The sequence below is a fragment of the Myodes glareolus genome, chromosome 10 (assembly GCF_982192425.1).
Source record: "Myodes glareolus chromosome 10, mMyoGla1.1, whole genome shotgun sequence".
NCBI lineage: Eukaryota > Metazoa > Chordata > Mammalia > Rodentia > Cricetidae > Myodes > Myodes glareolus.
In genome coordinates this window covers 47635503-47652639 of record NC_142035.1, presented here as the reverse complement: position 1 = coordinate 47652639, position 17137 = coordinate 47635503, and the positions used below count along the sequence as shown (strand labels likewise).

The window sequence follows — 17137 nt, the reverse complement described above, 5'->3', positions numbered from 1 at the left end:
TAAGCATGTGTTGCTGTTTGTTTCTTGAGACTGTGTAACTCAGGCTGACCTTGAATTTTGATATTGCTGCCTCAGCCTCCCTTGTGCTAGGTTTGTAGGTGCTGAAATACCTTTCATTAATAGCTTTTCATTTGGCAAGTGGTTTTACTTTTTAAAATTTACTTTTTGGGGGCCAAGGAGATGGTTCAGTGGGTAAAGTGCTTGCTGAGCAAGTCTGGTGTTGTGAATTTAATCCCTGGATCCCACAGTGGAAGGCTGACTCCTGACAGTTGTCCTCTGACATGTGAACATGCACACACATACATGCAAATAATAAAATAAGAAATTAAAAATTTCTTTTTTGGGGTCCAGGGACTGAACCTAGACCTCACTAAGCAAGTGCTTTATTATTAAGTGGCTCTTAATTTATGTTTTTTTAAGTTTCAAGTTGACTTAATGTTACAGTGAATTATATATACCAGAAGTTTACATATTTTAGTTCTATTAGCTTAAAAAATCAGTTAAAATCTTTTTAATGGTTTGTTTAAATCTTTATACAATAATGCTAATGTGACTTTTTTTCTGAGTATTGATTTTTATTACAGGCAAAATGGTAAGTCAACCATCAGAATAACTACTGTTGCCTGTTCCCTATCCCTCTTGTCCTTCCAGCTGTCTGTCTCCTCCCTTGTCTCCTCCCGACCCCTCTTCCCCCCAGACAAGGTTTCTCTGTAGCTTTGGAGCCTGTCCTGGAACTTGCTCTGTAAACTAGACTGGCCTCAACTCACAGAGATCTGCCTGTCTCTGCCTCCCAAGTGCTGGGATTAAAGGCGTGTACCACCACTGCCCAATTCTTTTCTCCTTCTTTGTACCTGTCGTTTAAGGCAGCTTTGTCAAAGCATTATAGTCTCTGGACAAAACTTTAAAGATTCCAAATAATTCTTGTTTATTTGTTGTGTCTCTGTACTTTTTACCATTTTAGATATTCAAACCAAGAAATAACTGTTTGTTAGTTCATTTAAAAGCAACAATTACGAACTGCTACATATTAGCAAAAATGTGTCGTTTTATTTTTATTGAGACGGATCACACTGGTAAGCACTGCCTGGCATGGTGCTCACTGTGTAGACCAGCTGGCTTTGCACTATGACAGTCTCCCTGTCTCTGACTTCTGAATACTGGGATTGTAAGTATGTACCACCACACCCAGTTTCTTATGTGGTATTGGGATCAAACCCAGGCTGAATGCATTCTAGGCAAGCTTTTACCACCTGTGCTACGGCCCTGGCCCTAAATATCATTTTTATTGAGGAGAAAGATTCCTTATATTTAAAGAAAATTTAAAAAGTAGCATTGTTTTTAGATTTCACAAATCTCTTTCTAGTCAGAACAGATCATTTTTTTTGTTTTTTTATTTTTAAATATGATATGTAAGCAAACTTAAATATGAATGAGATAGTTCCAGATAGGAGGAAAAGTTAAATATTGGAGAGAAAAATTGATAGGTTTATCTATTTTGGAAAATTTCAGGGATTTTTGTTGAGATGCTGAGCATAGTAAAATACAAAGGTGGGGCTGGAAGGTTTGAGGTAATCATTGAAAGTTAGCAATTGTGGAGAGTGGGGAATGTGGAGAGCAGGGAGAATGTCACTCATATGGTTGCTGAAATTATCAGAGTGTCATGTGCAGTGATGAGGGAGACCAGGACTTGAACCAGTCTGCCCATTACTGTGACTTTCTGCAAGACATCTTAGTTTTCCTTTGAGTCAGTCTAAGTCAGAGTTGATAAACAGTTCCCTTAAGACAGGGCTTTTTGGTACAGTGCCGTGAAAAGGCAGAGACACCGGTAAATTTAGAAAATGTGTATTGTAAAGTGATGTGTTATGAAATCTTAAGTAAGATGAGTAAGGAAAGAAATGTAAAAATTGAAGGACTTGTGTTGTTGAATGTTAAAAACAAGACTGTAAATATTCTTATTAGGCCCCTGAAGTCTGAGCCAATGCCTCTTTTGTTTAATGTCCTCTTATACATAGCAAATACTAAATAGATCTTCAACAAATGCGGGAATGCTATTTATATCTATATGTTTATATTATATATTTTTCTTATTATAAATTCTTTAAAAGTCTGTTAATGATTAAATTAACATTTAATTAAAATGTTAAAAGTAATGTTATGATTATTATAAATTACTTAATTATTTTTCTAGGCCAAATAGAATAATGAGACTTCGTTTCAATCATTTTGCTACAGAATGTAGCTGGGACCATTTATATGTTTATGATGGGGACTCAATTTATGCACCTCTGATTGCTGCCTTTAGGTAAGCTCATCCATTATCTGATCTCTGAATTTAAATGTGTCTCCAGGATTGACTCCACCCTGAATTTACTTTTATCATTCCATAACATTTATCTCATGGAAAAAGTATTAGTTCTGTCCCTGGCTTGGTCTCTTCACTTGTTTTTTATGTACTGGGTCATTTTCTGTGTATGCTACAATGTCGCCAAGGTAAACCTTGAACCTCCTGTCTCCACCTCTCAAGTGCTACAAGTGCAGGCTTGTACCACCATACTGAACTTGTTTCAGGTGGTAGATGGCTGGAGCAGCAACTAAGAGCTCATATCTTGAACTGCAAGTAAGAGGCAGAGAATGGCATATTGGGAATGGCGGGAGGCTTTGAAACCTCAGTTTCAACCCCCGTGACACTCTTTCTCCAACAAGGCCGCACCTCCTAATCCTTCCAGATAGCCACCAAGTGGGGGCCATGTATTATGCCGAGACTTATTATGGGTGACATCTCATTCAAACCACCAGAGGGACCCACCATGAGTATGGATTGGGTTTTCATAGACTTGGATGAATTAAAGGGGAAATGGGAGAAAATGAGTAAATTTGCCCAAATGCTTGCTGACTGCTGTGAGCTGAGGAACTTCCCTGCTATACCCTCCATTGCTGATGGGCTGAAATTCTTGAAGCCAAAATAAATCTTTTTCTCCTAAGTTTTGTTGCTTATTTTTTGAGGTGGGATTTCATGTAACCTCAGCTGTACTTAACAAAGCCAGTGATTACCTTGCATCTACTTCCCAAGTGCTAGGATTGTAGGCATGTGCCTCCAAGCCTGTTGGCTCTTGGATTGTTTTTCTCAGGTGTTTTGTCATAGTGATAAACCTGGCTGATGCTCTAGAACATGCACACAGCACAGTTGGTGAGGTCGGCTTGTGCTTCAGATGCAGTTGAGATCCCATGTTAGCTTGGGACAGCTATGCTGAGTTTCTGGTTTATGAGGAAAATACCTTTAGTACTGTGATTTTTCAAAACTGGTTCCAGGGCTAGAGAGATGGCTCAGTTGGCAAAGCATGAAGACTCATGAACCTGGTAGTACCTGCCTATATCCTCAGCACTTGGAGGGAGTAGATGAACAAGTAGTTCCTGAATTGATGAACTTCAGACTTGAGACTCCCTGTCTCAAAAAAATAAAAAAATGGAGCTGGAGAAATGACTCAGTGGTTAAGAGTGCTGACTGCCTAACCTTATTAATGCAAAGCCCTTCATTGTTTCAAGGGAGTTTGCTACAATTGGAATATCCTCAATCCAAAAATCTGAAATGTCCTCAAATCCATAGCTTTTGTGTGTTTACATGATGCCACGAATGGAAGATGCTGCACTATGTAACCTTATTTCTTAAAATTATTAAAGATACTATATAAAATTACTTTTAGACTATGTGTATGAGGAATACAATATGTAAGTTTTTTGTTTAGACTTAGAAATATCCCAAAGGTATTTTATTCTGTGTATATACATATTCCCAAATATGAAAACTCTGAAATTTGCAACATGCCTGTTCTAATACTTTTAAATAAAGGATATTCATCTTCTGTTCATGAAACCAATGAAAACACAATGAAGAGATTGTATTGGTTTGCTTTTTCTTGCTGTGATTAAACACCATGACAAAGGCAACTTACAGAAGAAAGAGTTTATTTAGGCTTATGGCTCCAGAGGAAAAGTCCTTCCTGGCAGGGAGGTGTGGCAGTAAGCAGCAAGTATGGCAGCTGGAGCTCACGGACTTTATCATAAGCACAGAGCAGAGTGCTAGCTGGAATACGTGAGGCTTTTTATGCCAAAAGCCCGTCCCATTTGACGGGCTCCTAACTGTTTCCAACAGCACCACCAACCTAGGGACCAAGTGTTCAAATGCCTGACACTATGGGTGACATTTCAGTGGCTAATAGTTTCACCTAAATGTCTGATCAAAAGTCACTTCACCTCTTTGCAGCCCTCCTCTCTCTTTCCAAAGCAGCACTTTCTATTCATTTCCTATGTTGTTGCCTGAATTGAGTTACCTCTGAGTGGTATTGTGTGTATACACACTCTTGTGTGGTACTCTGTAATAAGCTGGTTTCTCTGAATTCCATGAGGACAAAGACATTGTCGTTCATTGTTGTATTCCTGGTACCTAGAACAATGCCTCAAGTGTGTTAAATATTTAGTAGTAAATATTTTTTAAAAACTGTTTTTTTTTATTTTACAAATGTTTTGTTTGCATGTATACATGTATGTGCACCACATTATTGCTTTGTTCCTGCAGAGGCCAAGAAGAGGGCAAATTCCCTAGAATTGGAGTTACAGGCAGTAGATGCTGGGAACCGAACCCAGATGCTCTGCAAGTGTTCCTAACTAATGAGCCTTCTCTCCAGCCCAAGCACTTAGTGTTTATTAACTGATACACAGTAGAAAGTGTGCCTTAAGTTCTGTAAGCCCTTGTGTACTGTCAGAATCCTAGCGTTCCTGTTTTATCTTCAGACTAAAATTTTAATGAGGACTGGAGAGGTGGCTCAGTTGTTACATTGCTTATCACACAAACATGAAGATCTGAATTTAGATCTTACATAAAAACCAGGTGTGGTTTGTGAGCATGTTGATTGCAGTGTTGAGGAGGCAGAGAATTCCAGGGACTTTCTGGCCAGCCAGTCTAGCCGATCAGTGAGCTCAGTAAGATCCTACCTCAAAAAATGAGGTGGGCCATCTGGTGGCAAATGCCTGTAATTCCAGCGCTCAAGAGGCAGGGCAGGTAGCTCTTTGAGAATTCTGACTAGCCTGGTTTGCATTATAACTTCCAGGCCAGCCAGTACCACAAAGCAAAACTTTGTCTCTAAAAGAAAAAAGCGGGGAGTGATTGAAGATACCTGATAGCGACTTCTGACTTCTACATGCATACTCATATGTACCCTTTAACAGGTACAGATAACATGCATACACATGTGTTCACACACAGATTAAATGAAAAACCCCATCCTCTTCTCATGTTCACATTTATGTACTCTTCCAGTCACTTTAATGTGCATTTGCCTAAGTTCACATAAATATGCAGGTGCACTAGGCCAGTTGTTTGCTGTGTGTCTCCTGCTCTACCTATATATTGTCTTCACAAGCCTTTTGTTAGTCTTGCAGACCTAGGTTTGTATTGACTCATTTAATCAACTCCTATAAATGACCAATTAGGTGATTTTTTTTTAACCTGTTGTCATACGAATAGTGCTGTAGTAAGATTCATTGTTTTTCTGTGAATATGAGAAAGTATCTCTTTTACAAAGAGAATTTCTAGGCCAGTCAATGAACTTTAAGATGGTCATAGCCCTGAAATAAGAATTTACCTGGTGTAACCTTAAGAAAAGTGAGGGTAGTAGGGGTTGAGTGAGTGAAAGGGAGAGGGTAATAGAGGATAAGTTGTTTATTCATTGTAGAGTTATATATGTAGAGCATATTACATGGCATTTGGTATTGATTGATTGGTGGCAGTGATTGTAGTGAATTTATACTGGGGCAAAGGTAGGAGCAAGTAAACGTGAAAAACGATTAACCTTGGGAGTTATCATATATTAAACTAGCAATGCCAACATCTTCCTTGATGTTGGTAATGTGAGGTGGGTGTGGATACTTTCATTTTGTATTGAGATTTCAAGTTATCATACATATTTACTTGGAACTCACTATGTAGACCATGCTAGTCTCAAACTCACAGAGATCTCTGTATCTGCCTCCTGAGTACAGGAGTTAAAGGCGTGTGCCACCATTCCCAGCCTTCAAGTTAACATATATCTTTTGGAAAACAAGTTGGTATGGTATTATGGTCCAAATATCTTAAAATGGTAGTTTCTGATTCAGTAATTTTCTACTTCACATGAATTTACTGGCACCCGCCGAATACTCTGAATATTATTTACTGGGCTTTTACTAAGATCCCAGGGAGAGCTTTTGGAGCCTTCAGAGACAGAAATGCTTCTTGTGTATTGTTTGTAAAGTGGGACATAAAATGTTTGTTACCAGTTGAGCAAAGAACATGCATCTGAAAGCTAATAGTATAAAGATTATAGATTCAGTTCACTTTTCTATTTATATTTTTATATAAATCATTTATAAAATACTTACTGAGACATAAAACTTTTATAAATGGTTTATATAAAAATATAAATTGAAAAGTGATACATATTATAATTTATCTAGTATTTATTTGCATATATAGTAATATGTATGATAGTAGGTGTATCATATTACATATACATATTATGAAATAAACATATATAAAATATTTTCTCTTTCAACAGTACATATTTGGTAATTATCAGTTCATATTTTGTTATTTATGTGATTGTAGAGTCTTGCTTAAGAGTATCATAAAAAGTTTTATAACGACAACAAAAAACCCAAAGTCATTGGTTTCAAATTGTTTTAGAAGCTGGGCATTAGTAGTGCATGCTTATAATCCCAGCACTCAGGAGGGAAGGTGGGGGGTGTCTATGAGTTTGAGGCCAGCTAGAGGTAAGTTCAGACTCTGTCAGAACAGCAGGAACAGCAAGATCAAACAAACAGCAGTGGCAACAGCAGACTAGAGGAAGCCCAGCAGACTCAGGGCTCCTTCTCAGCAGATCCACGACTTACTAGACTTAGATTGAAAATTGTAGAGATGAATTCTGTTAAAATTACTGTAATTTGGTTTGTATTTGCATTTCAGTGGTCTCATTGTTCCTGAAAGAGATGGCAATGAGACGGCCCCGGAGGTCACTGTCACTTCAGGTTATGCACTGCTTCATTTTTTCAGTGATGCTGCTTATAATCTGACTGGATTTAATATCACTTACAAGTAAGATTTTTAGATTTAATATTTTTAATAATATTCAAAAGACTGTTTTAATGATACTAGTGTGTTGGGGCTTACAGCAAGTCAGGTATCTTGCTAAAAATTAATATGGACTTTGTTAACTAATATTCTTTTAAGTATTCACTGTTTTTGTCATTGTATAATTGAAGAAACTGGAGCTAAAAAGTTAAACAAATGTCAGCCCCAGTGGTTAGGGCCATAGTTTCTAGATCTTGTCTCTGAGCATCTCCTGGAAGAGAGGGGCATTCTTCTTGCTGCTGGAAGAAAGTGTCAACCATTTGCTTTGTGCATTTAACAAAGACTGGTAGTGTCTCAGCAATAATCAGTAGTAGGAGAAGTCTTTATTCTTAAACTGTTATAATAGACCACTAATGCAGCCCGTTAAAAAGTTTGAATTATGTCATCTCAAAGTTATCAATACTGTTATCTTAAGTCATGTTATGAGACATAGTTAAACTGATCATGAAGCTTATTGCTCTTCTCCGTCTGACATGAGTTAATAAAGTTACTAAAGATCTTTAACTATATCACTGGACAGTAATCTTAAATTCTACTAATTCTCAGAGCCTTTACAGAGAACTGTGTACCATGAATATATTGGCAGTTCGTTGGATTCCTTTCCTTCTGCCATTTCCCAACATGAACTTGGCACTTTCGTAGAACTCGTTAGTAATGAGCTACCAGGAAGAATAGGATCCTGGTTCCCAATCTAGAGCCAAGTCTGAGTGGTTTTGCACAAATCTCTTTTGTTTTGTAATTACTTTAATTTTTTGAGTTAATTATTCTTACCTTCTTCATATGTGAATCTAATAATGTTGATGTGATTTCATTACTTGAACCTCGGGCTTTAGCTACACAGAGCTCAGTGAGCACACATGGGCTAAATGGTAAGTCCTGTGGTTATGCTTGTGGCTGAACTGAAGACAATCAGACCCTGAAGCTGTGTAGGAGGAGGTTCTGATTACAATTGAAGTATTGCTTTTATTGACTTAGTTTTCTCCTCTCTGTAGTTTTGACATGTGTCCGAATAATTGCTCAGGCCGAGGAGAATGCAAGAACAGCAACAGCAGCAATACTGTTGAATGTGAATGCTCTGAGAACTGGAAAGGGGAGTCGTGTGACATTCCTCATTGTACAGACAACTGTGGCTTTCCTCACCGAGGCTTCTGTAATGCAAGTGATGTCAGAGGGTGCTCCTGCTCCCCACACTGGCAGGGTAGGCGCTATCCTTTTCATCTCAGAAGGCTGTAATTTAGGGAACCATAAGGGAGTTTATTTTAGCAGCTGTGTGTTTTATGTTACTCATGTATCAGATGGCATTCAAACATTCACCTCCCTTTATCCAGATTCTTTAAAATTTACACCTGTGTGGTTGTTAATTGATATCCTTAGAACTGTGGAAAGGTTTGACATGTTGTTTGTAACTCATTCATGAAAGTTACAGACCATGGTCTCATATTAAAGGGCAGAGAATGAAGCTGAGAGATAGGTGAGAGCTAATCTCCTCCATCTGCTCAGCTCCTGAGTTTACCAGAAGATAAATTTAGATCTGTCATTATATTTTAATCGTATGGTCTTTCCCACTTGAATTGATAACCCCTTGGTCGGCCCTTTCCCCTAAGAACTGCTTAAGCAAGATTTTTACTGAAAATTTAATCTGAATATTGCCAAGTCATCAGGAAGTGTATAATACTAAATTTTGTTAGGGAGTGATTGATTTTGGTATCTTGAAGAAATTAAAAACACCAGTTACATGCTAAAGGGATGGCTTATTGGTTAAGAACACTGGCTGCTCTTCGAGAGGACCTGTGTTCAATTCCCAGCACCCACATAGCAGCTCACAACATCTGTAACTCCAGTTCCCAGGGATCCAATGCCTTTTTCTTGCCTCAGTGGGCACCAGTAAGGCAAGTGGTACATAGGTATACATGCAAGCAAAACACTCATACATGTAAAAAAGTTTAAAACCCCACAAGTTAAAGATGTTGGATGCTTAAATGCTAAAGGGACCTCTATTCTTTGAATATTCTTTGCATTTAGATTAGAATTTGGAAAACTATAAACTTTCATGCTGCATTTTGTGAAATTATTTTTTTTGTTGTTTGTTTTAATTAGGTCCTGGGTGTTCAGTACCTGTGCCAGCTAACCAGTCTTTCTGGATTCGAGAGGAATATTCTGATTTAAAGCTCCCCAGAGCCTCTCATAAAGCTGTGGTCAATGGGAATATAATGTGGGTTGTTGGCGGATATATGTTCAACCACTCCGATTATAGCATGGTTCTAGCGTAAGTGGCTTTATAATTTAAAAATTTTTATATATTATTACTGTGTGTATATATGATGGGGGCGGTGGTGAAAGTGTGTGTGCCATAGTGTGTAAGTGGTATGTGTGTGCCATGGTGTGTAAGTGGTATGTGCGTGCCATGGTGTGTAAGTGGTATGTGCATGCCATGGTGTGTAAGTGGTATTGCCATAGTGTGTAAGTGGTGATCAAAAGACGACTTTGTGGAGCTGGTTTTCTCCTTCGTCTTTATGTGAGTTTGGGGTATTTACTGCAGGTTACCAGGTTTGTAATGTTTACTCTCTCAGCATCTCACCAGCTCTGTAAATGGTTTTAAACACTTTTGTAAAAAACTTAGGTTTACACTTTGAAAAACTATGGCATAAAAATAATAAAAAGACAAGAAATCTTAAGTAATTACTGAGAAAAAAATCTCTGTTTAAACTCTGCTAGTAGTCATATATATATGTATGTATATGTATGTATGTATATATATATGTTGTGTGTATATGTATATATGTATATACATATGCATATATATGTGTGTGTGTGTGTGTGTGTGTGTGTTTGTGTCTTAGGGTTTCTGTTGCTGTGAGGAGAAACCATGACCATGGCAATTTTAAAAAGGAGAACATTAAAAAAAAACAAACAGCACTTTACATTGGGGCTGGCTTACAGTTTCAGAGGTCTAGTCCATTATCATCATGGCGGGAAGTTTGACTACCTGCAGGCAGACAAGGTGCTAGCTGTGAGTTCTACATTTGAATCCAAAGGCAGCAGGAAGAAAATGCTACAGTTGGCATTACTTGAGCATCTGATACCTCAAAGCCTGTCCCCAATCTCACATTTCCTCCAACAAGGCCACACCTACTCCAACAAGGCCACACCTACTCCAACAAGGCCACACCTACTCCAACAAGGCCACATCTTCCAATAGTGCCACTCCTTAAGAGCTTCTGGTGACATTTTCATTTAAACCACCACAGTTGATGATTTAAAATTGAGAGTTCCAAAGAATTCATTGTCATGATAACAATTTTTCTTTTTAAGATACTATCTCTGATATTTTGCTTTAGATATATAGTGGGTTACATAAATAGAAGTTACTCAATATTTTAATAATTTTCATATGTCAGATGATTTCAATTTATAGTTTTTTTTCCATAAATTGCCTTTGTCTAATAATTCCCAGAGTTTGAAGTCTGTGCTTATTTGAAAGTAGAATGTACATTATCATATTAGAGTTAGCTTTGGAGTGTTAGATTTCAAGAAGAGGTTTATAAATACTTAATTTATAAATGCTGTACTTTATAGTCTGGAAAATTTTCTATGCATTTTTTATTAGTGATTATAAAGCAATAGCAATCGTCTTAAAATGAGTGGGACTATGGCAGTGTGGTATAGTGTCTTTGTTGCTGTTCTATTGCTTTGAACACCATGACCAAGGCAGAAGAAAGCATTAAATTAAGGACTTGCTTACAGTTTCAGAGAGCTACTGTGGGACCATCATGGCAGGGAGCATGGCAGCAGGCAGTCATAGCACTGTAGCAGTAGCTGAACTCATACACCTGATCCAAGCAAGCATGGGGTGTGTGTGGTGGGGGGGGAGGCAGGAACTGGGCCTTGCATGGGCTTTTGAAACCTCAAAGTGACATTATCCGATAAGGCCATACATACCTCCTAATCCTTCCCAGAACATTTCCATCAATTAAGGGCCAAATGTTCAAATATATGAACCTATTGGAGCCATTCTCAGTCAAACTATCACATATAGTTTTGGAATCACCCTAGATATAGTCATTAAAATACACAAAGTAATTTAGGACAGTGAAATAAAACCTTATAAAATTGATGAAAGCTTTAATATTCTGAAACAAGTTTAATGATAAGAAAGTGATGTGCATCATGAAAGAACAGTCTACTAGACAAACTTAGAAACGAAATGATTAAAGTTAACAATTCTAAAAATAATTTCAGAATTGAAGACAAATGTGAAAGGAGATACATATATAAACACAATGGATACTGCCTTGGAAAAGGAATATTGAAACAGGAATCTTGTAAATCATATAGAAAAAATTTAAACATCTTTTTGTAGCACAAGTAAGAAAACCCAGAGACAGATATTGGGGTTCAATCTGAGGATCAGAAAAGCAAAGCAGCAAAGCTCCTAGAAAACTCTCAACCTCTATGAAGTCTTGAGACTTAAAGAGAGTGAGTTCCTGTCTCATCCCATTTTACATTTCTCTCTAGAGCTGGATTAAAGGTATGCACCACCACCGCCCAGCCTCTATGGTTAACTAGTGTGGCTTCTGGGATTAAAGGTGTATGCCACCACTGCCTGGCCTGTATGGCCGACTAGTGTGGCTGTTTGTGTTCTGATCTTCAAGCAAGCTTTATTTATTAAAATATAATGAAATATCACTACATTTTTTTTACATTTATGTATTAATTTTGTGTGTGAGAACTCATGTACCGTAGCATTTGTGTGGCAGTCAGAGAATGACAGGGGGGTCCATTCTCTGCTTCCACCCTGTAGGTCCCACTCTCTCAGAGCCACACCCAGGTCATCAGACTTGGCGGCAAAGTGCTTTTTCCCTCTGTGCCATCTTTCTGGCCTAAGAAATTTTTTTAAATGCTAACTATAGTTAAAAACACGGTATGTAAAACCAACAAGAGAAACTAAACAGCAAAAACAAACAAACCAAAAACCCATTATGACTACGTACTCCTGAGCACCATGAACAACATTGCAGTGAGTCCTAAGGTTTTTCTTTTTGCCTGTGTATCTTAAACTTACTGTTGAGGACATTGGCAATTTGAAAATAATGATAGGTACAAGGAGGAAAAAAGCTCTAAGGAAACAATTTAGGTTGTAGCCTGGAGGTAGGGCTCTTGCCTTGTACATACAAGACCTAGATTATATATCTACCATCTCCAAAGAATAAAAAGTTATTTTAAAGCAAACTCTTCCAGAAAAGCTTGTGCTTTCTCTTTAGTCCAAGGATTTAGAAAGACAAAATTTTAATAGTAATGTCTGTATGCCAGCCAGATACCACAAAAATCTAGTCCTGGCCTCATCTGTGCCCGTAAAGTAAAGAGCCTGGATGTCCTTGCCAAAATATAGTGAGGCACCCTAGCTATCAGTACCAGAGACACCGAATAGGGAGATAGGACTTTTAGCTCTACCAGGCAAGAATAAAACCTCCACCCTGCGATGCCAGGAGAGGCCATGTAGGGAACTTGGACTTTTACCCTCCACTGGCTGTAATGGCAGTAATAGTTGACCGTCTCTATCCCACTGGAGTGGTCTCAGAGAAGGTAGGTCTGCTATAATAGAAGATACAGAGTCTCACAGCATGATATATAAAATTTGCTCAGCCAAGAGCCGATACAGTCTCAATTTGAATGAGGAAAAAAGACGTTAGAGAGACAATGACATTGGGGTGACACACTTTAGAATTATCTGACAAGGAATTTAAAGGCAAACCTTAAAAATACTACAATTAGCAGCTGCACATATAAAAAACAAATGAAAGAGTAGAAAATATCACCAAAAAATTAGAGAACATAGAGAATATCAGAGGCCAGGTTAAGGTATTTGACTCACGGGCCTGATAACCCAAGACTCACATGGATGGAAGAAAGAACGGACTCATGAAACTTGTCAAGGCACATTCATCTTGGTGCCTTGGCAAATATACACTCTTGCCCCAAATAAATAAGTGTAATAATGATAATAATAATAGTAGTAGTAGTAGTATTAAGTGGAGGGGATGGAAAGATGGCTGAGCTATTAAGACCACTTAATCCTGGTAACAGCTACTTGGGACTTCAGTTCTAGAGCATCTGACACCCTCTTATGGCCTCTGCAGGTATTGCATGGATGTGTAGTACACAGCCATGTATACATAGCATAAAAATGAAGGTTAAAAGAAAACAATTATAACTTGAGGACACTTCATTTTGCCAGCACCAAATCAGCTTCTTTGTGTTGTTGGTTATTTTTTTAAACTCTTTACTCTTTTGGCTCTTTGTTCTTTGGGATCCTATCAGCCAGCTCTCAAATAAATCATACAACATGGAGGCTTATTCTTATGAATGCCAGCCTTAGCTTGGCTTGTTTCTAGCCAGCTTTTCTTAAATTATCCCGACTACCATTTGCTTCTGGACTTTTACCTTTCTCTATTTCTGTATATCTTTTCTTCCCTTCTTATTCTGTGTCTGGCTGGGTGACTGGATGGCTGGTCCTTTCTTTTCTTGCTCCTTCCTCCTTTTTTCCCCTTCTATTTATTCTCTCTGCCCAGCAGTCCTGCCTGTGTTTTCTCTGCCCAACTATTGGCTGTTCATCTTTTTATTAGACTAATCAGGTGTTTTAGACAGATAGAGTAACACAGCTTCACAGGGTTAAACAAATGCAACATAAAAGAATGCAACACATCTTTGCATCATTAGACAAATGTTCCACAGCATAAACAAATGTAACACATCTTAAAGTAATATTCTACAACATCTTTGAAATTCTTCCATTTCATGAGAAGCACCAATTCTCCATTGCTCTCTGTGACTCCAAGTATTGGTTGAGGATCAAGACCTGGGGCAAAGCTTCTTAGTTTGTCAACAGCATCTCTTTTCTCCTTTAGTTTGCTACCATCAGGGTCACTGTCACATAAAGACTTCCCTTTGTACCATCCTTTATTCTTTGCCAGATTTTTGAAAATTAAGTAATGCTTTAGTGAACTCTGGACTCCTTCAGGTTTCCAAGTATGGTTGACATCTATAAATCTCCTTGTCTTCAGGAAAAACCCCGCCTTCCCATTATTGCACTTAATCCAGACCCTGCCTCTTCAGCCTTTCAAGTCTTTCTATTCTGTTTCTTTCCCAGGTTTTGTAGTGTATTTATTTTGGGGGGGTGTCATTTTTTAAAACTGAAATTTTGAGGGGTTTACTGCTGCAGCATGGAGATTTATCTCCGAACTGTGTACCTCAGCTCAGCCACATCTCTTCTTGTTCTTGCTATTGTAAAGACTTGTTTTTATAATTCTGTGTGAGGGTGTCTGCCTGCATGTGTGTCTGTGACAGGTCTTCTTGTTTTAATGAGAGTTTTTCTCTACTTGGGCAAGTATTTGGGATTGTCTCTTATCTGTAAAGTGGAGAATGGTAAGATAAGGAATAATACATAGAGTTCCTTTTCTCACTTGATCTTAACAGCCTTATACCCAAAATATGAAACAACCCCACCCTCCAAAAGTGTGACTATTAGAAGAAACTTGTACTACCTTTGTTTTATATTCTCCTTGCAAAAGAATTTGCAAACCTATTTTCTGTTTCCTATATATACTCTCATTGGTAAATCCATACATATATTTTAGAATAAAACAAGCTTTCCCTAAATGACTATCACTTTGAAAGTAATAATCCTAAATCTTCCTGCCATGTATTTCTTTTAGGATTTATTTTATGTGTATGTGTTTCTGTAAGTGAATGCTGTGTGTGTGCAAGTACCTTTAAGAGGCCAGTAGAGGGTATTGGGATCCACCTGGACAGTTACCAGAAATTGCAACATAGGTGCTGGGAACCAAACTTGGTCCTGTTAAGAGTGCAGTAAGAACTCTTAATCCCCAAGATATCTCTCCAATTCGTGCTGGATGCTGCCTTCACAGAGGTTGCTTTTATCTTCTCAAATCTTTCTATGCCCAGTTGTCACTGGTTCTCATCCATGCCTATGTTTATGTCATGAAGCCAGAAATGACACCCTGTCATCTTTGCTTTCCACTGGTTAGAAGCGAGTCAATGATTCTGCTTATACTCAAGGGAGGGCATTATACCATGAAGCAGAGGTGAGGAGTTATCATGGGTACTCAAGTATCTGACTGTTATGGTATATCATCAGGTCTTACTATTTTTTTTTAAATATTTATTCATTTGTTATGCATACAATATCTGCCTACATGTGTGCCTGCAGGCCAGAGAGGGCACTAGATCTCATTACAGATGGTTGTGAGCCACCATATGGTTACTGGGAATGGAACTCAGGACCTTTGGAAGAGCAGGCAATGCTCTTAACCACTGAGCCATCTCTCCAGCCCTCATCAGGTCTTATTGACACTATCATTAAAATCTGCCCTAAATCTAGACCTGAGTGTGGTGGCATGTGCTTGTCATCAGTCCCAGAACCTAGGGTGCAGAGGCAGGAAGATTGTGATTTTTGAGGCTGCTATAGGCAATACAGAGATCCTATCTCAAAAATAAACAAACATACAAATAAAAATCTGACTACTCACTCTTACCCCTAGTGCTGCTTCCATGAATAGAAAGGGAAAAATTAAACTTGTAAAAATTATTTTTCTTTCTGTGGTTAATACTAGATATTTTTAAGAGCCATGTGTGTCATTTGTGTGGTTTTATGCTTGCCTTGCCATCATTTTCCTTCCTTATGTGTGTATGCGTGTTCCAGTGTGGAAGCCAGAAGTCACTGTTGATTGTCTTTCTTAATTGCTCTCCACTTTGTTTTTTGAGACAGGATTTCGAACTAAATCTAGTGCATACTCAGCAAAACCTGGGGACTCTTCCTGTCTCTGCCTCCACAGTGTTTCAAGCACAACCCAAACTTGTGTGACAAGCACTTGACTAACTGAACCATGTCTTCAGCTCCTCATTACCTTTCCTTTTCTTTTTCTTTCTTTTTTTAAGTTTATTTATTTGTTTATGAGTGTCTCACGTGTGTGTGTGTGTGTGTGTGTGTGTGTGTGTGTGCTCACTACATGCAAGCAATGCCAGAAGAGGGTGTTGGATCCCATGAAACTGGAGTTCCAGAGAGCTATGAGCCTTTCATGTGGGTGTTGGGAACTGAATCCAGGTCCTCTGAAAGATCAGCAAGAGCTCTTAACTGTGATCCATCTCGTTAGGCCATGTGTTCCTGTCTTGAAGCAAAAATTATTTTGATACTTCCCTTCCTTTCCAACCTTTCTTCATAACTTCGTATCAAATTTTCACCAACTGTCAACAAATACTTGTTGTGTTTATTTATTTTTAGGTATAGCCTGCTATTGGTTTCTTCTTAGTCTCTAGCAATAGAATTCTGTCAGATTTATGTTTCTGTTGCTCTTAATCCATTTGTAAAAGTGAATGGGATTATATTTAAAAATGACAAATCCCATCATTTACTATATTCTTTTTTTTTAACATTAGTTATAAACTGATTGGCCCACTAGCTTAGGCTTCTTGTTAACTCTCATAGCTTATATTAGCCCATTATTCTTGTCTATGTTAGCTATGTGACTGGGTACCTTTTTCAGCGAGGCAGTCACATCTTGCTTCCTCTGTGTCTGGGTCAGGACTGCAGAACCGGGCTTTCCTCTTCCCAGAATTCTCTTGTTCTCATCGCCCTGCCTCTACTTCCTGCCTGGTTGTCCTGCCTATACTTCCTGCCTGACTACTGGCTGATCAGCGTTTTATTAAAATACAATTGACATGGTACAGACCATTGTCCCACAGCACTCCCCCCTTTTTAAAACAGACAAACAAACAAGAACTCTAAATCTAATCTCCTTTGTTTAGCTTTTCTCCTGACCATTATCCATAACAACTTGTAACCAACATTCTAAACAAAGGAAAGTATCCATTGTCCATTTTTTGGGAATGTGGGCATAGTTTTCCAGGCTACTTACTGCTGGCTGGGGGCACTGATAATCTTATGGGAACCTAAAGAAA

General features: G+C 38.2%; 1 protein-coding gene across 2 annotated transcripts in view; it reads left to right on the top strand.

Moving 5' to 3' along the window:
• Positions 1 to 17137, top strand: part of Atrn (attractin) — a 145528-nt gene that overhangs the window by 25301 nt on the left and 103090 nt on the right. For both annotated transcript variants that reach the window (XR_015739073.1, XM_087911192.1), the window contains exons 3-6: positions 2189 to 2302; positions 6998 to 7126; positions 8155 to 8360; positions 9260 to 9428. Coding sequence is in view for 1 of the 2 variants with exons in the window: in XM_087911192.1 (XP_087767318.1) it covers positions 2189 to 2302; positions 6998 to 7126; positions 8155 to 8360; positions 9260 to 9428 (618 nt within the window). In the remaining variant the exon portion in view is untranslated. The remainder of the gene's footprint in view (positions 1 to 2188; positions 2303 to 6997; positions 7127 to 8154; positions 8361 to 9259; positions 9429 to 17137) is intronic.